The sequence below is a fragment of the Schistocerca cancellata genome, chromosome 1, assembly GCF_023864275.1.
Source record: "Schistocerca cancellata isolate TAMUIC-IGC-003103 chromosome 1, iqSchCanc2.1, whole genome shotgun sequence".
Lineage (NCBI taxonomy): Eukaryota > Metazoa > Arthropoda > Insecta > Orthoptera > Acrididae > Schistocerca > Schistocerca cancellata.
The window spans coordinates 481,166,463-481,193,356 of NC_064626.1; the positions used below are offsets into that span (position 1 = coordinate 481,166,463).

Here is a 26,894-nt window from a genome sequence, read left to right on the forward strand (position 1 = left end):
AACTTCATCATGTCCGTGGGTTAAACAAGCACATCACTACTTGTGCTGCCCTTATTTCAATATGTCCAGTGTCCCCAGTTAATAGCATTTGGTGTTAGTCCCATATATGTGAATAATATTTTAGAATGGGTTATAGACATACTGCATTTCCCCAGCATACTAACAATGAGCGTAAGTCTTCTCTCTGCTTTACGTACGACTAAACCTATGTGATTATTTCATTTCACCCCAACAAACAGGTAGATCATAACAAATTCCTTTCATCGGTTCAATATTATCTTCTACAGTATGGGAACCATTTCTTCAGATCTCTGTTTCCCAAGTCTTAATGCTGATTTCTCTTAATGATGCACTTTTTCAGTTTCTTATTGGTTGAGTGAGTGAGGAAGCAGCTCCTGTTCGAGTGCAGGCATTACATCCCACTCCTTTGAAAATAGAAGCTCACTATACATAGCAAGGACTATTTTTGTAAGGCGTAAGTAGAAAATGTGATGCGACTTATTCCTGCTGTAACGGTTCTCTCCTTATGGCTGTCAATATACTGGGTTCCTATTCACACACTAATCTCTATAAGCAAAGACAATAACTAGATGCAGCAAACTGTACATGGTGATGTTTTCAAAATTGGCTGCTTCATTTATCACCACATTCCTTACACCAACATCATTGACTCTCTTTTGCACATGTTTGGTCCTTTAATTACCGAATACTATGCGATACAAGCATAGTAGTAGAAAGTAATATTTTCAGAAGCAATTGACTACAATGGCAATATGACTGCAGAGAGGAAGAAGACCTAGGAAAGCAGCAGGGTTAAACACAGACACATTTTTTGTGTGTGTGCGCGCGCACACACACTAGAAACTATGTACGAACAAGTGAGATTAACTTATAGTTGTCAGGAAATGTAGCAATTTACGTAATAGTGAACTGGCTCTACAAAGAGGCACAATAAAATTCACCCTAGCCAACCACACTTTTGTAAATTTTCCCAACTTCCATATAGCATGTCTCTTCCTTCTAGAAATAGTTGTATATACATTTTCATTCATTCTGTACAGGTGTCTGCAATCTCTGCATCATCTCCAATATTTTCCACATTTCGATGGACTCTTTTTTTTCGCAATTTCTAACCAACTTCACCCCAGTTTGCACCTGCTTTCTTTCTTAGAAACCTATGTCTCCTACAGGCCATAGTTCATCAAGAGGCATTTATTGGCAAACAGAGATTGTCTTGATGATGGTACTGTAGTGCCTAATTTTGACGCTTCTGAAGATGACCTATGTATAGTAGATTTTTGATTAATCTGTATGCCCTTTCAACTTCTACAATTTGATCCTCAACAGCTACCTTATCAAATCCAGTCCCTTGTATAGTCTCCCAAAGGTTCTTAAACCTCTTGAACCTTTCACTGTCTTATCTCTGTTTCAAGGAACTATAGTACTTGTATGAGATAAATTTGGTTATTTTCAACTGAGGTCTTGCATACTGTTTGGAATCTAATCTTTTCTAAGAGGGTGACTGGTACTTTTTTACACAGTTTTCTGATAATACTGCAATATTAGCAACAAATGCCAGGCACTTGACTATAATTCCTCCCAACTTGCTTCCAATGCTAATTACATTTATTATCTGACACTTCAGTTCTGAGTTTCAAATTCTCTCTCCCTCTTTGCCTTGTCTTACTCCTGTCTTAATTTTGAACAGATGAGATATGTGTCATGAGCTTCAGACTGGACATTATGTTGGTTAGGGGTGTCTCTAACTATGTTCTCTAGCTTGGCTTTTCTTGTAGCTAAGAATTCTATGGCAGATTGTCAACACAATATACCATTGTTCTCCAAATGCAGGGTCCAGCAAAAAATCCCTTCCATATTTGGAGAGGGTGCTGTTTGAGTTGTAGTGGAGGCACTGAGGTAGAGGGGTGTATTGATCGATAGCAGTGTACATCCCATTTTCAGTAGGCACAATCACTTGGCTAGGTGAGGATCGTGTGTTTTTGTAGAGGAGTATTTTCATAATGGTGGTTCTGAGAATTGCTACTCAGCAAGCATTTTATATTCGGTTTGAACGTGACTGACATGATTCTGTTTCTGATAGAAAAAAAAAAGAAAAACTATTTGAATTTGGGTATCACGAGCACCAGGTTCCGCACCAAAGAAAATCTAATGGCCGACCTCGGACTGTAACAACGTCAGAAAGTGCGGGCCATGTTAAGAGCAACCAGTACCAATCTCCAAAGCATTCAGCACTTATACATGCAGCTGCCCTGGGGATTATTTGAGAGGAGTGTAAGAAGAATCCTGCACAAAGATCTTCACATGCACCCATACCAAATGATGGTTACCCAATAATTAAGTGAGAGATTTTTTGAAACTCGCAGAGCTGTGTATGAGGAAATTCTTCAGAACATTCTCCCTGGTGCTGTTTCAGTTTCTTCTGATGAGGCCCATTTCCACCTGTCATGTACTGTAAACTTACAAAATTACCCCTATTTGGCAGCAGGAATCCATCAGGTACTTCAACAAAGACCTGTTCACAGTCACCATGTGATGGCTTGGCGTGTCACTGGTGAATCTGGTATGTGAGGTCTATTTTTTTTTTTAAGATGATGGTGTAATGGTGACAGGTAATTCAAATCGCTACTGTCACAGGATAGAGATCTTCCTCTGACCTAAGAAACCAGTTCGGTGGGGGCCACGAAGAGGGAAGAGCCTGGTTCCAACAAGACATAGTGACAATTCACACTTCTTCACATTCTCTATAAATTTAGAGGCATTTGTTGCTTGGATGTGTCCTCTCTTCATGACAAGATGGTGCCTGGCCACCAAGGTTACATGATTGATCACCTGTTGACTTTTTTCTTAGGGGACACTTAACAGGTCCAAGTGTACAAATATCACCCCGCAAACCTGCAAGCAGTTAAGGAGGTATCACCCAGGAAGTGGCTACCATTCTATTGGAAATAACATAACTAACTATGGATAACTTCTGGGGACGGCTTTTTCAGTGTCTCAACAATGGAGGACACCACTTACGGACATAATTTCTAAAACCAGGTTTTTTTGCCTGTATCTTTTTTGTTTGTTAGTACCATTTGAAATATGGGAGGTCTCTTTGCCATATCCTGTATTTGCAGACGACATTACTTGCAGTAATTCAGAAATGAGATGCTCTCACCTTATTCTGCTTAGCCTCATCCTCAAGAAGTTTTGAAAATTTACAGAGGCCAATTTCAGAAATGTTGAACTCTGAGCATTTTGAATATCTGATGATTTTCAGGGGATAATTTACACTGATAAACATCTAGCAACTCCTAAAGACATATTCAGATTCTATGAGTTCAAGTTTCTCGAACACTGAAATCCGACCCCACCAAATACCAGTTGTAATCACACTGCATTGCTATTGGCATCCCGAGAGAGAGAGAGAGAGAGAGAGAGAGAGAGAGAGAGAAAGAGAGAGAGGGACGTGTATATCCTCTGTGGGTAATGGATAAGTACTTATCAGAATTGACAATCAGGGGAAATGATCAAGAACAGAAAGGTAGGGAGCGATGGTAATGAGGTTACAGTGGTATGTAGCAGCCTACATTTTAAATCAGTGTCCACAAGAACTGGCAGAATTGGAGGAGGAGGGAACAAAGAATGATGCAGAAGGCCAACACTTTGGGATACAAGAGAAACTCTTCACTGACAATTGTTCCACAAGACAGAACCCCCTAGAACATGACTCTTAGCAAGTGCACAAACATAAAGACGTGCAACAAACCTACAGCAAAAATAAAATTCTCTCCTTGTGTTTGAAGCTTTCATTTTGACTCATTGCAGTTTTAATGTATTTGTCTTCAGGAGACTGAAATACTGAAAATAACTGCAGAACAATTTATTCTGCAGCAAACAAACATGCACTGAAAGTCACAGTGGATACTGAATGAACAGCTAATTAGAAAGACAAACATAGGCACAAACATAAAATATCACAATGGAAATTGAATGTAGATAGAGCATAAACAGGATAGAAACAGTAATACTGATGGTAACAAGTGTGTAACGATGAAAAAGAAACAACACATTATTTAAATACATAAAATGGAGAAAGAAACGAAATACCGGTAACAACATAAAGCAACAACAAAAATCTCTTCAATTTGAAAACTAAAATCTGTCAACAAGATAAAAGAAGAACCATGAAGGTAGCAGAATAATTTCTCTAAAATCACAGGCTAAATACCTGTCTATACAATATTAATTGGTTATTTTCAGTATGCCAATTTTTCTTTCCAACATATTTAATCTACAAGTTGCAACTGACTGAAAACCTAAGGTCTGACTATGGTTCTAATTAGAAATGTACCTTTTATTCAATATACCAGCGTCGTACAACGTAAGTGTTGTAACATTACAGCTGATCACAAAAATGATTTAAATATATAACTTAAAATCTAATACAAAATATTACTATCCATGACGTTTTCAAATAATAAATAATAGAATGTTAAGCCTCTTACCCCTTTGAAACACATTGATTAACAAGTAATGTGTAAAATGCATACAACCTTACAGAAAAAAAGTCACAGCCTATAACTTTCCAATTGGAAGAAATAATTCAGTGTCGCAACTTGCACGGTCAATAATATCTTCTACAACCACATAATGAAGAGTACTTCTGAATGAGAAAAAGTTATCAGGAAATGAAGACAGTAACAATTCACAAATTTGCTTACATCCACAAACTAATGAATCAATATGAAGAGTAAATAAGCTGTACACTTTAAAGAATGGTTTAGGAGAGAAAAAGGGGGAGAGCAGCACAGTAAAGGGTATACAAATAACACATTAATTCTACAAGCAATCTTCTCAATAACTTTTAATTGTCTAGTTGTAAAAATAATACAAGTACATTTCAATGTCCAAAAGTGATGATAAAGCATGGGAAGACTTTACACTATGAATCACTTTTCCACAGCTTTATTGTTTTATCATTCTCCAAAGCAGCAGAAGCTATAATGTTCTCCGTAGGATGGCAACCTGTGCACAAAACTATGTCTGTATGACCCTGGAGCTTTTGGACAATTTCTTTTGTCTGGAGATTCCAGATGTAGACCATATTATCTTCAGAGCCAGACACAATCCATTTACCACCAGTAACAGAAAAATTTGCAAATATACAATACTTCTCATTTTTATGTCCTGTGTATGTCTTAAGACATTTTCCTTTGCTATAGTCCCAAAGCTTAAGCGTACTGTCCAATGTTGCAGCAAGAATATATTTACCATTTGGTGAAAATTTGACAAATGAAACAGGAGGGTTATCATCATCAATTAGTGTCTTCAAGCACTGTCCTGAGGCTGTATCCCAGATGCGACAGAGGCCATCATAGCTACTTGATACAATTAGAGAACCATCCCTGTTGAAATGTACAGCACTAACAGGGTCAGAATGGGCAGGCAATGTTTTCAGACATTTCCCAGTCCTTACATCCCAAATACGAACACTTTCATCAAATGAGCCAGAAACTATCAAATTAGACTGTGGATTGAAATTGCAGCAAAACACATAATTGCTATGTCCCTTAAGAGTCTTCAAACATTTTCCAGAACTTAATTCCCAAATTTTTAAAGTTTTATCATCAGAGGCACTTACTAGCAAACGACTGTCACTTGACCATGAAACATCTGAAATTCCAAGCTTGTGACCGGAAACAGTTTTTTCAAACTTCCCATCATACGCTCCCCAAATTTTTATTAATTTGTCAGCAGATGAGCTGGCAAGCCATTCACCATTCGGACTAAATTTCACTGACGAAACAGCTTTTGTGTGTCCTGCCAACGTAAATTTGAGGGCGTAATTTGGCCTTACAGCAGACGCCGTCTTCGTGGTGGCACTACCAGATTTGCTGACTGGTGCTGGCGTAGACTGATTGCCCGACCCATTTTGGGCACTGTTAGGATTTGATCCAAGTGGTATCATAATGAGGATCTTAGCATCATTCAAGATACTACAGCAACGTCAGCATAGTCAGTCCTGGGAGAAAAAAAAAAAGAGTTAGCTCTGAAACAACGTTTTTTGACTAGAGTTCACATTTCGAATGCATCCTTATCAACATAACAACTCCAGTATCGAGGACTTCTGTGAATAGGTACGTTTCACCTTCAAATAATGCGCAAAACGGTAAAAACTCTTACACTTACTACGATAGCATGGAAAACTGTCCGCGCAAAAATAACTTACCACCACTGCAATATCTTATACTAAAGACGTAAATCAATTGTACGGTACGTAAAAACGCTTTACCAAATAAACGTCAAATCTGTCACATATATTCCTATCATCACACTATATTCTCCAGTTTTTAACCTATATCCAGTTAAACATAGAGAATACGTAGACCAGAGCAATTTGAACATAACAAGGTTAAACACACCACCAGAGATCTGACAAGTACAATTGGAAATCAGCTTGGGTTATAAAATGAACACAGGGAGATATCATATATTTATGGAAATTTTAATGCTACAGACGTGAAATTACACAGTTCTGACATGCACTCACATTGCAAAAAACCACATTTCATCCAGACTTAAATTACCAATCAGGCAATCACTATTCGCGCCTTCTGGAGCACTGTTTTGTATTTGAAACTTTCGTCATCACTATTCGCGCCTTCTGGACACTGTTTTGTTTTGTATTTGAAACTTTTGTTTACTAGTTTATACCTCTCTGATTCGACTGTCAATAGTATCTCTTTGGTCAACATTAATTATTGCTGAACAATCCGTCATCAGTGACCTCTACAGTAGTGGCAACAGTGCTTGTACAGGGCTTCGTTTTCGAAACGGTGTTGTAAATTGATTTTTTTTTTCATTTGATAATGCATGAATCATGACATGAACTTGAATTTGTTTAACATTTACATGTTTTGAGACGAGTTATTTCTTACCTTTTAAATGAAAATATATGTTAAGACCTTTTTCTTGAGTTGCAGGACATCCACAAGGCCATTTTACTTGGGGTCTGTGGAAGGTAAATGAGGATATTTGTTTTACATTGTAAATATTTATTGTTCATTCTTGTTTTTCCGACTTTCGTACATCGTGAAGGATCTCGTCAGTATATGTATCTCTTGGAAGGAAAATGACACTACATCTAATCTAATAGTAGGAGAGTACATGAATTAAAGAGTAAACAGTCAATAGGTCCAGTTGAATTTAAATGTGACTACTAAATGACTGCATTAGCAGCATAGGAGCACCCCTAACTGACACTATAAATGAGTCATTCTCATCAGGTTGCTTCCTTGGTTACCTAAATTCTACAAAAGTTCTTTCCATACTTAGAAAAGGTGATATAGAAAGCACAGAGAATTGCAGACTAGTGGTATTATTGCCTTCCTTTTCAAATATAACAGATACTCTTATGAAGAACAGACTTGGATTATTTAGATGAATACCAACTTCAGTGCAAAGAACAATATGGTTTTGGGTCTAGAAAGGAAAAGAAACTACTACAGTAAAATTTCCAAAAATATTTTTAAGACCTCTATATAAACGAGAATAAGTAACAGGCATTTTCCTAGAACTCAATAAAGCATTTCACACAGTTCATCACGAAATACTTCTAGATAAACTTGAAGCACTAGGAATAGGGGAGTGGTAAGTCAATGGTCTAGGTCTTACCTAGAAGACGGAGTGAGGAGGTAAATATAGCCCAAATTTCAGTGAGTCAAATTATATGGTGAAACATTTTTGGTTGGTTGATTGGGGTGGGGGAGGGGACCGAACAGCAAGGAAATCGATCTCTTCAGATTATGGAAGGATGGGGAAGGAAGTTGACTGTGCCCTTTCAAAGGAACCATGCAGGCACTTGCATTAATCGATTTAGGGAAATAACAGAAAACCAAAATCAGGGTCACTGGAGGCAGGTTTGAAACATCGTCCTCCTGAAAGCAGTCCAGTGTGCTAACCATTCCGCCACCTCAATCAGTGAGACATTTTTCAGAACAAGAATATTTGAACTTTGGAGTCTCTCAAGGGAATGTGTTATTCCCAATACCGTTTCTCAATTACATCAATGACTTCCCAATGTAGGTCAAGCAAGGAGGAAGTGTGTTGTTTGCCAATGACAACAATATAATGATTAGAGATAGGACACAAAATTGTTGAAAGTAATAGATGGATAGGCACTTGCGGTGAGCAGCAAATGGTCAAATAATAACAAAATAATTCGTTATGTGGAAAAGACTAATAACATGAACTTCTGCATAAATAAAAAATCCAATACAACAAAACTTAATGTATATAACAAAACCATAGAGTGTGTTGCTGGCACAAAATTTTTAGGTATGTGTGTTCATCAGCAATTAAAATGGGATGTATGTTTCAAAGTACTTAAAAAAAGAAATAGTACAAAAAACTCTGCCTTACGAATATCAACCACAATGTGTACTATCTCATACCTGAAAGCAACATACTATGCACACATACATTCTATCATCATTTATGGCTTAGTATTCTGGGGTGCAAATGCTCAGAATGTGGAAAATTTCAAAAACGAGTCATCGGAATAATAAACAACAGTCACAAAAGTGCCAACTGCATTGTGCTATTCATAAAGGGAGGTATTCTGACAGTTTTAAGTGAATACATATTTCAGACTGCAGTTTTAATACCGAAAAAACATTGAGCAATATGCAGCAAACAGACCCATACATGATCATGAAATCAGATACAGGAATCAATTGTACCTAGATGAATGAATAGTGTAAAGAATGAGATCACTATGTTTTACTAACGAGTCAAGATATATAATAAACTACCAAAATAAATGGAAAACATAAAACACTCCTTAAATTGAAAACATGACTTAAAGAATATTTACTAAAAATAGTCTTTTCTCCATTAAAGATCTCACAAAACATAAAATAATTACAAATAAATAACGAGGCTGACCAATTATAAAGTAGACAAAGAGGATGGAGTATGCTTTAAGCAACACAACACACTGTAGTTTGTAATTTATTCCACAAAATCCAAGGTGTATTAACAGAGGAGTCTTATGATACATTTCTCTTGTTTGAAGCAGGCTCTTGCTGTATTATTTAATTCAGCGATAAGTTACACACACACACACACACACACACACACACACATATATATATATATGTATATATATATATGTATATATATATATATGTATATGTACACACACATTATATATATATATATATATATATATATATATATATATATATATATATATATATATATATATATATATATAATGTGCATGTGTGGTGATGATATTGATACAAAGACATCTGTCTATGGATGAATAAACAAATAAATAAAATAAACTACATAGCAATGGCATTTAATACTGAGGACTTTGTATGGATTCACTGAGTATTTCATTCGGGACTTTCTTTTAGTTGAATTATACATTAGAAGTTATTACAAATTTTCAGGGAGTGTATCTTCATGTCTATTGTTTGAAAATTTGAGTTAAAATATAAAAGAAAATACCTACCATCCTACAGTTTTAAAAAGTTAAAAATTATATGGTACAAAAGATACCGCGATGTTTTTAAGTACTTCATGGGCTATCTATTCGATTTAATCACTGCCTCAATTCTGTGTAGCATTAAGTCTACCAGAAACCAGACCTCTTCTGATTTGATCACTCTGAACCATGAATTGAAGGTGGCCTCTTGAAGATGCCTCTTGTTACTCGGATTCTGTCGTGAAACCATGATTTCTCAGGCGCGACCGTAAAGTTCTTAGTTGCCACGCCAAATTATTCTAGCTCAGTCTTCTCGACTCCACTCAAGAGTGCAAATGCCTGTTACATGCATTTCAGCCTCTGCATCTTATTCCTTCTCGGAGTCTTCGCTAACAAGCCAGTTTCAGAAAGTTCTTACCTAATCCTTCGATCAGAAACTTCGTCACCTGAAGTTTTCAAGATGCCATTTACGTCTTTTGTGGCACGGCACGATCTTACAGATAAAGGCAGCTGCAGTTTCTACAACTCTCTTGGTCAGTCAATACTGTTTTTCTACTGGCTCTTGGAATCTTTATCTACATCAATATTCTGCAAGCCAACAGACGGTATGTGGCGGAGAATACTTCTGTTACCACTAACTGATGTCTCCTTCCTTGAATGGCGCGTGGACAGAATGATTTTCTGTAAGCCTCTGTATTAGCTCTTATTTCTCGAATTTTTTCATCGTGGTCATTTCGCGAGATGTATGTGGGAGGAAGTAATATGTTGTCTGACTCTATCTGGAAAGTACTCTCTCGAAATTACAAAACTAAAACTCTCCATAAAGCACAATATGTCTCTTGTAGCGACCGCCACTGTAAATCGTTGAACATCACTGTAACGCTCGCGCGCCAATTGAACGACCCTGTGACGAAACGCGCCGCTCTTCGCTAGATCTCTTCTATCTTTCTATCTCTTCTATCAGTTGTACCTGCTAAGGGCCCCATATTGATGAATAGTAGTCAAGAATAAGGTGAACAAGCGCCTTGTAACCCACTTCTTTCGCAGATCAGTACCATTTCCTTGAGATCGCTCCTAAGAATCTCAGTCTGGCGTCTGCTTTTCCTACTTTTTGTTTTGTGTTGTCATTCCACTTAAGATCGCTCTGCATGGTTATGCGTAGATATTTTATGATATATATGTTTACAGCAGTTACTCACCAATACTGTAGTTGTACAAAAGTGGCTTTTATCTTCCTGAGGTGGCGCAGTGGTTAGCACACTGGACTCGCATTCGGGAGGACGACGGTTCAATCTCGCGGCTGGCCATTCTGATTTAGGTTTTCCGTTATTTCCCTAAATCGGTCCAGGCAAGTGCCAGGATGGTTCCTTTGAAAGGGCACGGCCGACTTCCTTCCTCATCCTTCCCTTACCCATTGAGACTGATGACTTTCCTGGTTGGTCTCGTCCCCCAAACAACCCCAACCCCCCTCCCCCCTCCATTTTCCTATGTAGGTGCAATATGTTACATTTGTTTATATTCAAGAGACTGTACCATTCATCAATATTCTGTAGGTCATTTTCAAATAGACACTGTCTTCTAGCACTGCTACTTTCTTATAGACAACCACATCATCTGTGAACATTCTTAAAGAGCTTTCTGGTAGATCATTTAGATACATTGTGAACAGTAATGGTCCTATCACACTTCCTTGGGGTACTCTGGAAATTACCTTAGCATTTGTAGATTTTGTTCTGCTAAGAGCGATGTGTTGAGTTCCATCAGCAAGGAAGCCCTGAATCCAGTCACAAGACTGGTCCAATACTCGCAAAGTTCGTATTTTTTTCACTAGACAGCAGGGCAGAATGGTGTCATATGCCTTCCTGAAGTCAAGGAACAAGGCTGTTGCGCTGTTATCTTTAGTGCTATGGATCTTATGGAGGAACAGAGCGAGCTGAGTTTTGCAAGATCTCTGTTGTAGAAGTCCATGTTCATTTTTATAGAGGAGATTTTCATTATCTAAAAACGTCATAATTCTTGAGCATAAAGCATGTTCCACAACTCTACAACAGATTGAAATCAGCGATAAAGGCCTATAATTATGTGCATCTGTCGTACAATCCTTGAAAATGGCAATCACCTGCATTTTTTTCCAACCACTAAGTAGCCTTCGTTGCTCCAGCGAACTACGACAAAGTGCTGCTAGAGCAGGAGCAAGTTCTTTTGCATAGTCATAGTCTTTGTAGAATCTTACAGGTATCTCGTCTGGTCCATAGGGATTGCAGTTGCTTTACTGTTCTGTGGTCGGTTATCCCATATCTGCCATTTTGACGTCCATACGAAGATTGAAAGGAAGGACTGCATTACAATGTTCCACGATGAAAAATTTCAGAAGAACGAATTCAGTTTTCGGCCTTGTACCTGTTATCTTACGTTTTGGTGCCTGTATGGTCACTTCATGACCGAATGTATGAATTCGATCTGCTTGCTGATTTTATGTAAGACCAAAACCTCTTAGGGTTTTCAGTCAGATCAACTGACAAAATTTTACTTTTCAAGTCATTGACCACTCATTGGTTTTGGTTGGGCCAGTTTCTTCATAATGCTTGCATACTTCCCTCACACCTGACTTTGTAACGCCTTTTTGCTATTTCTGTTTTCTAGAAAAAAGTTAGGTTGTTCTCTGAGTGATTCATTGTGGATACCTAAGGTTTTCAGAGCACTGCTGTAAAAAATTATAACATACTTGTAATATTACCTCAAAGTAAGCAAATGTTTCAGATTTACACATAATATCTAAAAGCAAGGTTGAAAGGGGTACCTAGCAGATGAACTTGGAGGTTTGAAACAGGTTTCAGATTGGCTTGAGAATGTAACTATCACATTTCTCCTGTTTTCACTCCTTACTTTTGCTGTCTGTAGCCTGGTGTCTTCCCTTCAGGAAACAGACTTCTGCATAAAGAGTTGGGTTGAACAGCTATAATGGAGGTCCTAGTAATTTGATGAACATCAATTTGCCAACAATCTTGAGATATGGTGACGCTCTTCATGGGGTTAAAACTAGGTTCATTTGAGAAGATTTCCTCTCACATTTACTTATGGATGTTCGTTTGTAGCTAGTTGTGTTTATCAGAGGCAGTAGAGAAGCTGGGCATTGGTTTTCTTCTAGTTAATCTGAACCTTTGATATTTTTTTGATTGTTTTTTTTTCTTCCTTACTAAAAGTTACTGCAAGATTGTCAGACCAGTAAGAAGTACCCAGTACTCTAGTGCATGGAGAAATATCATCTTCATCACCTAAAAATATCTTCTATTTGTTTGCATAACCTTTCATAAAATGAAGTTGGGTCAGTGGAATTAGGGCTAGAGCATTACACCTCTTTTTATTACCTTTCTGAAGAGAAGGCTCCTTGAACTATGAATGCTACTTCGATTTGAGAGCTTTCTAATCATATGGACCTCTGTTTACCTTTCTCTCTTCAAACACTCTGAGCTGTGTTTTTATTTATTATTTTATTTTATTTTTGGGAGAATACAAAGAGTGATATCAAGACCCTGGAGCTCTAAACTGAGGTCAGACAACTCCTGTAGTGCATGACACATTAAACCCAGATCCTAGATGAGGTCAATACTTGTTATTTTGTTTAGAAGTCCTTCATGAAGTTTTCTGTCAGTGCTGTCTCTGATCATATCACTCTTAGCATTAATAAAACAATTGAACTAGGTCTCATAATTTCTCCAAATTGCTGAAACACTTCTAAAGCTACAGGCAACACACTGAGGATCCAAGACTAAGCCAGTTTTAAGAATCTGAATTTCAAATTGTTCTGTATGTCTCCTTAGTTCCCTGGCACTTTTGGGCAAATGATGGTGGAGGGTGTACAGCGTATCAAGGAAAGAATTAAAATGATTGATTTCTTAAGGAAATCCTTTCCTTTTGATATCACCAACAGATAGCTCTAGCTTATGATTGGTACTGTGCCAACTTAAAATTTGTTAGAAAGCATGGTTCTGCACTGCAGCTGTGCCTTTCTTTTTCCCCAATATAACTGATGCTCCATCAGCAACATAAATTAAATTTTCATTCAGAAACTCTTGGTGGAAACCTTTTGTGTTTAAATCATCCATACCTTCAACTACCATGTATTCTATTTTAAGGAAATCAAGGTAAATATTAGCTTGAACCATTGTACCAGGTATCATTCTTAGAACATAAGTAATCAATGAAGATAATTGGCTGGTTATTGAATTTCAAAAAAGTATCAAGGAAATTTTGCTGTGTGACTCAGTTATATTATTGATGAATATGGCTTTCGCTTCTGCTGCAGTATGACTTAATATGTTGACATAAGCAAACTTGGAATAAAGATAGTCTCTAATTACCTTGATATCAACCCTAATCTTCCTTCCTTTCTGGAATGAAAAATATGACCCATGCCCACTCCATTTAATTCCTGAATGTCACTTTTTGACTCAGAATCGTTTAATGATTGAATCCTTTTGGCAACTCTGTAGACCATTCTGAAAACATAGCTGTTACTGACTTGTCATTCACTAGTGTTTTAACACAGGAAAATTCCAGAGATTTTTCACCCACTTTAAATAATATTTTAAAAGCAAATTTATGCGATGAATATCCTTTGTGTTAAAAGATTTTCTTTCAGAGAGATGCCATCTGGTCTATTTTACTTTCTCCAAATCATGACACCGACATTGCCGACCACTGTTGTGAAGTATTCATTTCTTATTTACTGCTTTCTGGCCCTAGTCTCCCAACTTTCTTACAGTTTTTGTACCACAGTTTATTTTTTCTTACTATCAACAACTCATTTTCTTACAGAAAACTTTTTGTTCTGTAGTCCAACAGTCAGGATGATCACAATCAACACTATTTACGTAAGCAGGACTCCATGTGAATGTCACATGTTCAGCACATGCAGTTTCATTTCCACTCTTTTCCTTACCTTCTTTACTTCTGTCATTTTCATCATCACCCTCAAATAACTTAATATTTTTGTAAGTGTACGATTAGTTTAGACATTGAAACTCTAATAGAATTTAACACTTTCCCTTAACATTTACAACATCAAATACAGAAGTGAACAAACGACATTAAACATCACTGCATAACAACAAAAGCAGTCCACAAAATATATTTTAAAATCTGACGAACTTTTGAGTATTATTTATTTCTGTGGCTCTTAACATTCACATGAGAACGAATTCAGTAATGTCGTTCAGGTCGACATTCCAATCAGATTACGAAAAAGCTGTAAGATTAATTGTGGGGACACCTAAAAGGAATACCAATGTACAATTTATAAATGACCCAAACATAGATGACATCTAATATCATTGCCTGCTTTTGCTAATAATGTAATTGGTGTATGATTTTTGTATCTTTTAATATGATAAAATGTAGCTCTTCCTTCCTCTAGAGTATTTAAGAAGTTAAAGGAGATGCATCCCTGAGAATACCCTCAGAAACACAGCACTGAGTGTAACCTTCTTCATGGAGTATTATAGTGTTACTGCTCTTACTTGCTACCCAACCAGCACATTTTGGTACAGGAGACAGAGCTTTCAGTATATTCTTCTGTCTCACCTCACTTTAAAGGAATCTTATTTTTCAACAAAAACAACAACAATATATTGCCCACTACTAAAGTTACAACAATCAGATGGTTTTTCCCCACTGGACAAAGCAGTAATAACACACCTTTGTTGTTTAATTTGTTGGAAGAGAACAAAGGAAAACTTGCTTCGCAGCTGCACAAGCATGTAAAACAGTGGAATTTTAAAATCTTTCTTAGCTAAGTCTATTTATTTTTAATAAATAGTAATAAATTAATTTTTAATAAAAGCGCAGCATATCATATTTTCTATTTAGTATATATACACTCCTGGAAATGGAAAAAAGAACACATTGACACCGATGTGTCAGACCCACCATACTTGCTCCGGACACTGCGAGAGGGCTGTACAAGCAATGATCACACGCACGGCACAGCGGACACACCAGGAACCGCGGTGTCGGCCGTCGAATGGCGCTATCTGCGCAGCATTTGTGCACCGCCGCCGTCAGTGTCAGCCAGTTTGCCGTGGCATACGGAGCTCCATCGCAGTCTTTAACACTGGTAGCATGCCGCGACAGCATGGACGTGAACCGTATGTGCAGTTGACGGACTTTGAGCGAGGGCGTATAGTGGGCATGCGGGAGGCCGGGTGGACGTACCGCCGAATTGCTCAACACGTGGGGCGTGAGGTCTCCACAGTACATCGATGTTGTCGCCAGTGGTCGGCGGAAGGTGCACGTGCCCGTCGACCTGGGACCGGACCGCAGCGACGCACGGATGCACGCCAAGACCGTAGGATCCTACGCAGTGCTGTAGGGGACCGCACCGCCACTTCCCAGCAAATTAGGGACACTGTTGCTCCTGGGGTATCGGCGAGGACCATTCGCAACCGTCTCCATGAAGCTGGGCTACGGTCCCGCACACCGTTAGGCCGTCTTCCGCTCACGCCCCAACATCGTGCAGCCCGCCTCCAGTGGTGTCGCGACAGGCGTGAATGGAGGGACGAATGGAGACGTGTCGTCTTCAGCGATGAGAGTCGCTTCTGCCTTGGTGCCAATGATGGTCGTATGCATGTTTGGCGCCGTGCAGGTGAGCGCCACAATCAGGACTGCATACGACCGAGGCACACAGGGCCAACACCCGGCATCATGGTGTGGGGAGCGATCTCCTACACTGGCCGTACACCACTGGTGATCGTCGAGGGGACACTGAATAGTGCACGGTACATCCAAACCGTCATCGAACCCATCGTTCTACCATTCCTAGACCGGCAAGGGAACGTGCTGTTCCAACAGGACAATGCACGTCCGCATGTATCCCGTGCCACCCAACGTGCTCTAGAAGGTGTAAGTCAACTACCCTGGCCAGCAAGATCTCTGGATCTGTCCCCCATTGAGCATGTTTGGGACTGGATGAAGCGTCGTCTCACGCGGTCTGCACGTCCAGCACGAACGCTGGTCCAACTGAGGCGCCAGGTGGAAATGGCATGGCAAGCCGTTCCACAGGGCTACAACCAGCATCTCTACGATCGTCTCCATGGGAGAATAGCAGCCTGCATTGCTGCGAAAGGTGGATATACACTTTACTAGTGCCGACATTGTGCATGCTCTGTTGCCTGTGTCTATGTGCCTGTGGTTCTGTCAGTGTGATCATGTGATGTATCTGACCCCAGGAATGTGTCAATAAAGTTTCCCCTTCCTGGGACAATGAATTCACGGTGTTCTTATTTCAATTTCCAGGAGTGTATTTTAAACAAAAAATAGAAATATAATTCATGATAATTGGCGCCCAATGCATGGCCCAATAGAAAGAACAGAAAAGAAAATACATTGATTTATTGTATTATATCGCAGTTGAAATTAATTTGTGCATATTTTTTACATATGCTCATGGACTTATGCTTGGATGGAAAACTAATGAGAAGCCTTCCTTGCACTGATGAGAGAAGTTGTACCACAAGGAACTAAATGTTACTGGACAAGACTAAATTACAAACAACCAGGACCTATTCCTGCACTTAAAGGAGGTAAGGCACTAGGGGGTGTTCCTACGGTTTTTGTGGTGATACTGCAGAAAGTTACTGTGATAGCCCACGGTATATTTTCATTTGTTGTATGTACACTACTGGCCATTAAAATTGCTACACCACGAAGATGACGTGCTACAGATGCGAAATTTAACCGACAGGAAGAAGATGCTGTGATATGCAAATGATTAGCTTTTCAGAGCATTCACACAAGCTTGGCGCCGGTGGCGACACCTGCAACGTGCTGACATGAGGAAAGTTTCCAAACGATTTCTCATTCAGAAACAGCAACGGCGTTGGCCGGTTTAAGTGGCCTAGCGGTTCTAGCCGCTACAGTCTGGAACCGCGCGACCGCTATGGTCGCAGGTTCGAATCCTGCCTCGGGCATGGGTGTGTGTGATGTCCTTAGGTTAGTTAGGTTTAAGTAGTTCTAAGTTCTAGGGGACTGATGACCACAGCAGTTAAGTCCCATAGTCCTCAGAGCCATTTTTTTGACCGTCGTTACCTGGTGAAACATTGTTGTGATGCCTCGTGTAAGGAGGAGAAATGTGTACCATCACGTTTCCGACTTTGATAAAGGTCGGATTGTAGCCTATCGCGATTACGGTTTATCGTATCGCGACATTGCTGCTCGCATTGTTCGAGATCCAATGACTTTAGCAGAATATGGAATCGGTGGGTTCGGGAGGGTAATACGGAACGCCGTGCTGGATCCCAACGGCCTCGTATCACTAGCAGTCGAGATGACAGGCATCTTATCCGCATGGCTGTAACGGATCGTTCAGCCACGTCTCGATCCCTGAGTCAACAGACGGGGACGTTTGCAAGACAACAACCATCTGCACGAACAGTTCGACGACGTTCGCAGCAGCATGGACTATCAGCTCAGAGACCATGGTTGTAGTTACCCTTGACGCTGCATCACAGACAGGAGCACCTGCGATGGTGTACTCAACGACGAACCTGGGCGCACGAATGGCAAAACGTCATTTTTTCGGATTAATCCAGGTTCTGTTTACAGCATCATGATGGTCGCATCCATGTTTGGCGACATCACAGTGAACGCGCATTGGAAGCATGTATTCGTCATCGCCCTACTGGCGTATCACCTGGCGTGATGGTATGGGGGCCATTGGTTACACGTCTCGGTCACCTCTTGTTCGCATTGACGGCACTTTGAACAGTGGACGTTACATTTCAGATGTGTTACGACACGTAGCTCTACCCTCCATTCGATCACTGCGAAACCCCACATTTCAGCAGGATAATGCACGACCGCATGTTGCAGGTCCTGTACAGACCTTTCGAGATACAGAAAATGTTTGACTGCTGCCCTGGTTAGCACATTCTCCAGATCTCTCACCAATTAAAACGTCTGGTCAACGGTGGCCAAGCAACTGGCTCGTCACAATACGCCAGTCACTACTCATGATGAACTGTGGTATCGTGTTGAAGCTGCATGAGCAGCTGTACCTGTACATGCCACCCAAGCTCTGGTTGACTGAATGCACAGGCGTATCAAGGCCGTTATTACGGCCAGTGGTGGTTGTTCTGGGTATTGATTTCTCAGGATCTATGCACCCAAATTGCGTGAAAATGTAATCACACATCAGTTCTAGTATAATATATTTGTCCAATGAATACCCGTATATCATCTGCATTTCTTCTTGGTGTAGCAATTTAATGGCCAGTAGTGTATGTACCTTGAGGTTATAACAGCAATAGACCGTGTAAGCCTGAGTTACATTTCCCCTGCGAAAGTAGCTATTCTCGCTCGCAGTCAAATGACAGATGACTCGACAACTGACTATGGATTTACACGCTACATGATACATTTTGTATATCTTAGCATTTTGAAGCATGTTAGATCACGTCAGCAATCGAGAAAGGATATAGAAATGTCTGATTCCGAATCTTTAGGTAATTTACGAGGATTACACAGTAAAACCAGTGAACTATCCGAACCCTTTTTCCAAGAAAACATGATAGGAATGCAATCGGAGCAGCGAGTCCGAAACCAATACGTTAGCGGATGATACTAAATCAGTAGCATCAACTTCTGAGAAAGCAACGTTAAATCCAATAATAGTTAAACCACCACCGGCACGAATGCAGGGTGATGATATCTTCACACTATTTTTTCGGAAATTAGAACTCAGAGAAAAGGAACGTGAAGAAGCTCTTTTAGCAAAGTTAAGTCAACACCTAGAGCATTGCGATAAGCAAATGAATGAAACGTTAGCCCTTGAGGAGAGGGAATGAGAAGAGAGATTAGCTCTGAATGAAAAAGAATGTGGTGCGAAGTTAGGGAGGCTATAGAAAAATTACAAAATGAAAACATCACCTGTCAATTAAATGAAGCTTTATTACAAAAGCTGGATGAACAGCCAGGAACATATCAACTGACGTGACTGCTATGAAGGAACCTATCGTGGGCTATGTAATGCAGTAATCAAGGTGATGAATGAGGTACAAAAGTGTCAGGAAGCACTAAATGTCCTGGATACTGAAGTAGAGGACATTACTGGCAGATTAAACTAGTTTCCCCTACAGCAAACTGAGCAGGTAGGAGAGCACATGAAAGCTCAAACTGAGAAAATAGGAACTGAAATAAGTCAGTGGTTAGCAAAGAAAGACGTTGATTAAGATTAGAGAACACGTGACCACTGAAGTACAAGCGGTAATACAAAGAGTCACTATTGAAGCTACGTTCAGTAGTGGTGAAACTACAACCAAATTAGGAACCGAATTAAACCAGGTCCAACAAACGTTAGATGAGGAACTTCCACAGTGGAAAAATGAAATTAAAGGACGTAATGCACGTCTAGAACGAAAGGAATGTAATGTGCAGGATAGTGATCAAAATATGATGCAAGATCGTAAAAGATAAGGGAACTGAAGCTGTTACAAACCGATAGCTTTCCTGGATCGGAAGAACTACAGTCCGGCTCCCGAGAGGGAAGTAGTTGTAGCTGAGGAACAAAAACCAACTACACAGAGATCAAATTACATGAAAGCATTATCAAACATAGGCAACTTCAGACCTTCTCAGTGAGAAAAAGACTACACATCCCGTTACTTTTTTCAAGAGTTTTAGACATATTCTGCCCAAAGTCTGGACAGAACGTCAGAAGGTACAGTTTGTAACTTTGCACAATGTCTATGAAGTGGCACTGTGGGCTATAGAGACGGCAGACAGCTGTTCAACCTTAGAACAGTTTGAGAATGTATTCTTAGCCAAATGTTGAAGCCCGCACATCCAAGAACGATTGAGCCAGGAGGTGTACAATCCCACATTGTATAACTCAAAACTGTAGCATTTATAAACTCTTTGAAAACTACATCAGCAAAACTCGTTATTGGGAAGAAACCATGGCCACAAAAGAAGTATTACGTATCCTTAAACCGAAACTACTTATCCCAGCGAGGGAACAGCTGGTAAACGTCTCTGAAGACGATTTAGAAAAATTTCTAGCCAGTGTAGATTCTCTCGATCTTAAACAGGAAGATTGAAATAAGAATGACACAAATACCGGTAGTTATTCTCCGCCACACGTGGGAAATAATAAAAGAAATAGTGATTGTAATGGGAATTAAAAGCGGAACGATTACCGTAACAACAATAGTAAAAACGGCAGTGGTGGTTATAGGCAACCAAAAATATTGTTGCGTATCACAATCCAAATGTGAACGGATACGACAACAACCAACAAGGTGGTAACAGGAAAGGACGCGGAGACGTCATAGGGAACAATAATCCCAACTTCCAGCAGTCAAAAATATGTAGATACAATTCCGATAGTGGCCAGACCAACAGGTAAGTCAACGTAATTGGAGTTGGGGGCCAGCTGCTAGAGACAGTCAATACAATAATAATTCTGAGCACAGTAACATGCAGGGATAAGTCGGTCACATGCTGCAATAGCATCAAGATCAAATAGTAAGAAATGTGAAAATGGTAGACAATAACCAACCTGGCCCATCTACACCTTTAAACTGAAGTCAAGTACCCTGTGCTTTCCGGCAGTGGTCAGGGAGTAAAGTGAAGGCCCCTCTATGGATGATATAAACTTGTTGCAGGGATATAAGCCAGGATATGAGCAATGAATTGTGTGCTGAGCTGAAAGTCTAGTCAGGTGGGTAAATCCGTGATGCAAGCTGCGGTCCATTCTAAGATAGTCAGTACTCCGACTACTGTGATTTTAGACGCAGGAACAACAACAAATGTGATGAGCTTCGCTTTATATAAAGAGTTATGTCAGCAGGAGGACAAGGAAGATATGGCCCCACTCTCCATTATTTCCAGATGTATACAAGATGGCGGTGATGACGTCGTCCAAGATGGAGGCGTGTAGACTTGGCATAATTGCATGTCATCATCCCAGATGGCCACCATGACGTCGTCCAAGATGGCGGAGTTTGGCGGGAAGATAAGTCAGTTGGGCTACCTCCACTAATCTAAACTCCCCCCTCCCACAGAAAATGGTGGGAAGTTCAAATTCCATCAGGACAATGCAACACACCTAAGAAAATGGTGGGAAAATAGGTCACTTGGGCTACCTCCACTAGCCTAAGTCACCCGACCACCACCTCTTCCTAGTGATTGGTGGGAAAAGGACTCGGCCTGTGCTGAACATAAGTCTTTATTATTTTACATGCACTATTTATTTAAACAATTAGAGACAGTAAAGTAGGTCACTTGGGCTACCTCCACTAACCTAGGGACCGAGGGAGGTGGCGCAGTGGTAGCACACTACACTCGCATTCGGGAGGACGACGGTTCAATCCCGTCTCCGGCCATCCTGATTTAGGTTTTTCGTGATTTCCCTAAATCATTTCAGGCAAATGCCGAGATGGTTCCTTTGAAAGGGCACGGCCGATTTCCTTCCCAATCCTTCCCTAACCCGAGCTTGCGCTCCGCCTCTAATGACCTCGTTGTCGACGGGACGTTAAACACTAACTACCACCACCACCACCACTAACCTAGGTCATCCGACCGCCACCTCATCATAGGAAATGGTGGGAAAAGGGCTTGTCCTGTGCATAAGGCTTTATTATTTCGCATGCACTATTTATTTAAACAATTTTGTGCAGTACAGCCGTCCAGTGTATTCACCACGAGGTCTGGACTCCAACTGGCCTAGTACACAGTACCACCAGCAGAGAGCGCTCTTATCTGTGATGTAATCCAAGATGGCGTCCATGACATCAGCTGATGATGCAAGTACCGTTATCCAAGATGATTGCACTTTGTTTGTCCAGGTCTAGTACACAGCACCACAACCAGAGTTCACTGTCGTCCATTCCGTTACATAATCCAGGATGGTGGCCATAATGTCAGATGACGATGCAAGCACCATTATCCAAGATGGCGTGTTCACCACAAGGTCTGGACCCAGTACACAGTACTGCCACCAGAGAGCACTGTCGTCTGTTCCGTGATGTAATCCAAAATGGTGGGGGGAAATGGTGGAAAACAATGAGGTTGCCATAGGGGCCAGAGTACAACTACGACAGTACACAGTACTGCCACCAGATGGTGCTGTCATCCATTCTGTGACATAATCCAAGATGGCGGTCTGGGGTGGGAGAAAATGGCGGGAAAACGACTCTGTCTGTGCTGAACATAAGTCTTTATTTTGCAGACAGTGTCTCCACCACGAGATCTAGACTCCAACTCACCTAGTACACAGTACAGCCACCAGAGGGTGCTGTTATCCCTCCTGTGACATAATCCAAGATTGTGGTCTGGAAAGGGAAAATGGCGAGAAAATGACAGCGTGTGCTGGGTTGCTGGAGAGAGTAAGGAAGGAATGTACTTCATTTATTTTGGAACAATTTACTTAGGGATGGAGTATATTTATCTTACTGATACAAAATACATGCTTGGGCTCACGCCACACAGCCCACACACCTGTAAACTACTCCTAAATAACACTTTGCAGACATGCAAACAACTACTAATTTTGGAAACTGTTGTTGTTGTTGTTGTTGTGGTCTTCAGTCCTGAGACTGGTTTGATGCATCTCTCCATGCTACTCTATCCTGTGCAAGCTTCTTCATCTCCCAGTACCTACTGCAGCCTACATCCTTCTGAATCTGCTTAGTGTATTCATCTCTTGAACTCCCTCTAGAATTTTTACCCTCCACTCTGCCCTCCAGTACTAAATTGTTGATCCCTTATAGCCTCAGAACGTGTCCTACCAACCGATCCCTTCTTCTAGTCGAACTGTGCCACAAACTCCTCTTCTCCCCAATTCTATTCAATAACTCCACATTAGTTATGTGATCTACCCATCTAATTTTCAGCATTCTTCTGTAGCACAACATTCCGAAAGCTTCTATTCTCTTCTTGTCTAAACTATTTATCGTCCATGTTTCACTTCCATACACCACTACACTCCATACAAATACTTTCAGAAACGACTTCCTGACACTTAAATTTATACTCGATGTTAACAAATTTCTCTTCTTCAGAAACGCTTTCCTTGCCATTGCCAGTATACATTTTATATCCTCTCTACTTCGATCATTATCAGTTATTTTGCTCCCCAAATAGCTAAACTCCTTTACTACTTTAAGTGTCTCATTTCCTAATTTACCGAAATAATGTCAGTACAGATACGCATACTCCTCCTAAATAATGCAGTACACTGATGTGTAGACATGCTCAGTACTCATAAACTGTACATATAAAGCATAGTGCAGCCTACAGACCTATTTGAAAAAGAATGCAACAGACATGCAAACAACATACGCAGACACTGCCTGCCATCCTCTGTCCATTGGCCCACACAGGAGGCTACCGCACATGCTCCCAGAAGTCGGGATCCACAGACACCCCCCGCGAAGTGATGCACAGATGCCTGTTCGGGTCCTGCACGCATGAGGCGGAGACATCCCTTTCATACTTGCTACCAAAGAAATTCCTCTCGAAATACGTGTTCACCTAGGCACCATTGTCAATGCAACCGGACAGGAGGAAAGACCTGTTTGCAAAGCGCAGATGCTCCAAGGTGGTCCGTCCGAGAGTGTGTTCCCCACTGCTGGTGTGGACCCTCCCTTTACCTGCAGTCCAACGAAGAGCTAATTGCCAAGCGACGCTGCAGAAATCCGTTCCAGAATAACACAAGCTGCTTTCTCCCTAGTGATTCTAATGGGCCATGTGTGACATGCAGTTGATGCATCTCCGTGCATAGCTACATACCATCACAAGTGCATCTAGGAACGTTCTCAATGTTACACTGAAGCCACATGCCTGTCTAAAATAATAACCAAGTTGCACTCGAGTAAACTTTATAGTGTCCCAGTAATACTTAACGTGCAGTTTTGTAGGAGTTTTCGTGATGTCTCAGGTTGTATGCACGGAAATTGTTGCCCTAACAGAAAATGTTTACGAAAATAGCTCAGAATTACATCTTCCTAGCGGTCCTAACGTGGCACCCAACACATCTCATATTAACCTTCCTGATTTCAACATACACAAACGTTCTCACCGCTATGTAGAGAGTCCTATATCTCTGCACAAACGATGTCAGGTGAATGAATGGGGGCTTACGATTGGCTCTTATCGAATTTACCCTCCAAATTACTGATGCCATCAATGTGGAAGCACTGTCCACCTTTTCTTTTTAATTCTGTAGATGAGACTTCCAGTGGCAAAAAGGTATTTTCCACTGATCGCCATATTGCTCCGACAACTAAATCTTGCAGTGTGCCCTACATATCGTCAAATACGGAAAGACTGTTACTATATTACACTGACCTCCCACTGAGGACAGGAGCTTGAATATTAGAATGTGAAACCGATCTTCAGTAGTAAACATACAATTCGTATTCTGTGCCATACAAAAATCGCCCCTTTTACATCATTCGTACATATACCACCAAAACAGACAACACCATAGATATACACGAAGCACTAGATACTTCCAAGCCAGGTCGGTGGTCATCCACACCCCACATATGACCAGAGCGCTCTCAGCAGGACAAAGTCACTTCAGAACTGTTCTACAAATTCAGACGCGTTCCCCTTCAACACAAACGCATTACTGTTTCTGGTCCGGACCTGCTTCCCTGCTTGCTTTTTTTCTACACCAATCTTCAGGCTCTGGGATTACAAGAACAAATATATTTTCACTTGGTTTGCACACAGCAGTATCCTACTGATCAATCATGCAACATAATTATGAAGATGGAGACTGGGAATTATTTCTCAACAAACCCTTGAAAGCGTATTGTCATATTGCTGACTTAGTTGTGGAGTATCTTTTTCGGGCAGTCACATTTGTCGAGTCAAGCATGGGACACGGAACTGTTATGTTGTGTAGTGTGTAGCTATGCATGTGAGAGGCACTGTTAGTATGGAAGTTGAAAGTGTTGCTACAAGTACTATTACAGTAAAGTGATAAAATAAGTAAATGATTTAGAGGAAAGTGCGTCAAGAAGTAATTTAAAAATGAGTAGTGCTGCTGATAACATATTTGTGTATGCTCTCATTGCTAATCGTACAATACTGTATCAATCATCTGCACTGTGTTCGGTCCTCCAGAATGCACTGATGCGAATCAGTAGAAATTAGTTACCATAAAAGAGTGCAGTCAAGTGCCAGTGTCTTGTAGCGAGCGTGAGAACGTGCATTCGATCATCGCGTTCCGCATCATCAACAATCACCCACGTCGTGTCGGTTACACGTACGCTCGTCTGAGTGATATTGTGGACTGGTAATCATACATTAATTGGGATAAACACTTAAGAATTAGAATGTAAACAGTGCAACCTGCGATTTTCTTTAATCGTCTCAGAATAAAGTTGTTCCTACCAGAAGTCGAACAGTGTTGTGTTTTAACGTTGAGTGGCTCCCCTAAACCCGCTTGCGTATTTCGATAGATAATTTCAGGCAAGGCAACAGCAGTGTGAAGCAGTACAATATGACCGCCGGGGGATTATCAAGTATGTGGTGCGGGATAGGGCACACGCTCGAAACGACCAACAGTTTAAAGGTACCCCACCCATTTTTAGTCCCGGGCATGTTACATGGCGACGTGTATTCAGGACCTGCAGTTTCGGATAAGAAGTGCCGTATAATTTATCAGGAGAGTGAACCATTAGTGTATAAACAGTGATTGTTAGTTTACATTATTGAGCGACGTCACGCGAGCTGTGGTATGTGTACGTCAAAGAACTTGTGACACAGTGTATATACTCGTCCTATCCGTGACAGTGCAAAGAAATAGTGCTACGAAGTAAACGTACTCCATGGTGTTGCCCTTTTGACGATGCTAGCGGCATCTATGTGCGAATGGGAACAGTTATCTGGCAGCTATTACGGAAGACGACGCTAGTGGCACCTATGGGCAAAAGTGAAAACTTTTTTGCTGCCATCACCATATACGACGTGAGCGGCGCCTCGGAGCGACGCAGCAAATATTACCACGCTTTGCAGAGAGGGTGCAGTGCTGACAGCCGGACGGCGCCAACTGAGTCGGCGCTACGCAACAGCCGCGACTACTGAGCCAGAAGACAATGCAAAGTAAGTCGCCCATCGCAGTGTTACCTCATGTAACTGAAGCAACCAGAGTAATTAACTGGCAGTGCAGATTGTGTTCTATAATTAAGTGACTACAAACAGTGACAGCTAAAATTATTTTGTATAACCAAAAGTACAAGACATTACTTACTTTGCCGATCATACAGTAAAGTAATGTCACTGCCAGACTCTGCTTACTTTGTAGTCTAACATGTTTTTTATCAACAAGTTATTACAACTGCACAACTGTATTTACGTTAGCTTATATTTAATTCTTTTTCTT

General features: G+C 40.6%; 1 protein-coding gene across 3 annotated transcripts; it reads right to left on the reverse strand.

Moving 5' to 3' along the window:
- Positions 1 to 4,839: 4,839 nt before the first annotated feature.
- On the reverse strand, positions 4,840 to 6,693 carry LOC126177578 (WD repeat-containing protein 5). Of its 3 annotated transcripts, none has more exons than XM_049924465.1 (2): positions 6,557 to 6,693; positions 4,840 to 6,028 (listed from the first exon to the last, which is right to left on the reverse strand). In XM_049924465.1, exon 2 carries the CDS (start codon positions 5,972 to 5,974, stop codon positions 4,949 to 4,951), a length of 1,026 nt encoding a protein of 341 aa, XP_049780422.1. In that variant the 5' UTR covers positions 5,975 to 6,028; positions 6,557 to 6,693; the 3' UTR covers positions 4,840 to 4,948. The 3 variants fall into 3 exon arrangements, with proteins under 3 accessions (XP_049780422.1, XP_049780424.1, XP_049780423.1); XM_049924467.1 differs by lacking the exon at positions 6,557 to 6,693 and adding an exon at positions 6,299 to 6,447; XM_049924466.1 differs by lacking the exon at positions 6,557 to 6,693 and adding an exon at positions 6,236 to 6,433.
- Between the last annotated feature and the right edge of the window lie 20,201 nt (positions 6,694 to 26,894).

Excerpts from the sequence above, each read along its gene's own strand:
- LOC126177578 (XM_049924465.1), bottom strand. The coding sequence starts at position 5,974 with ATGATACCACTTGGATCAAATCCTAACAGTGCCCAAAATGGGTCGGGC.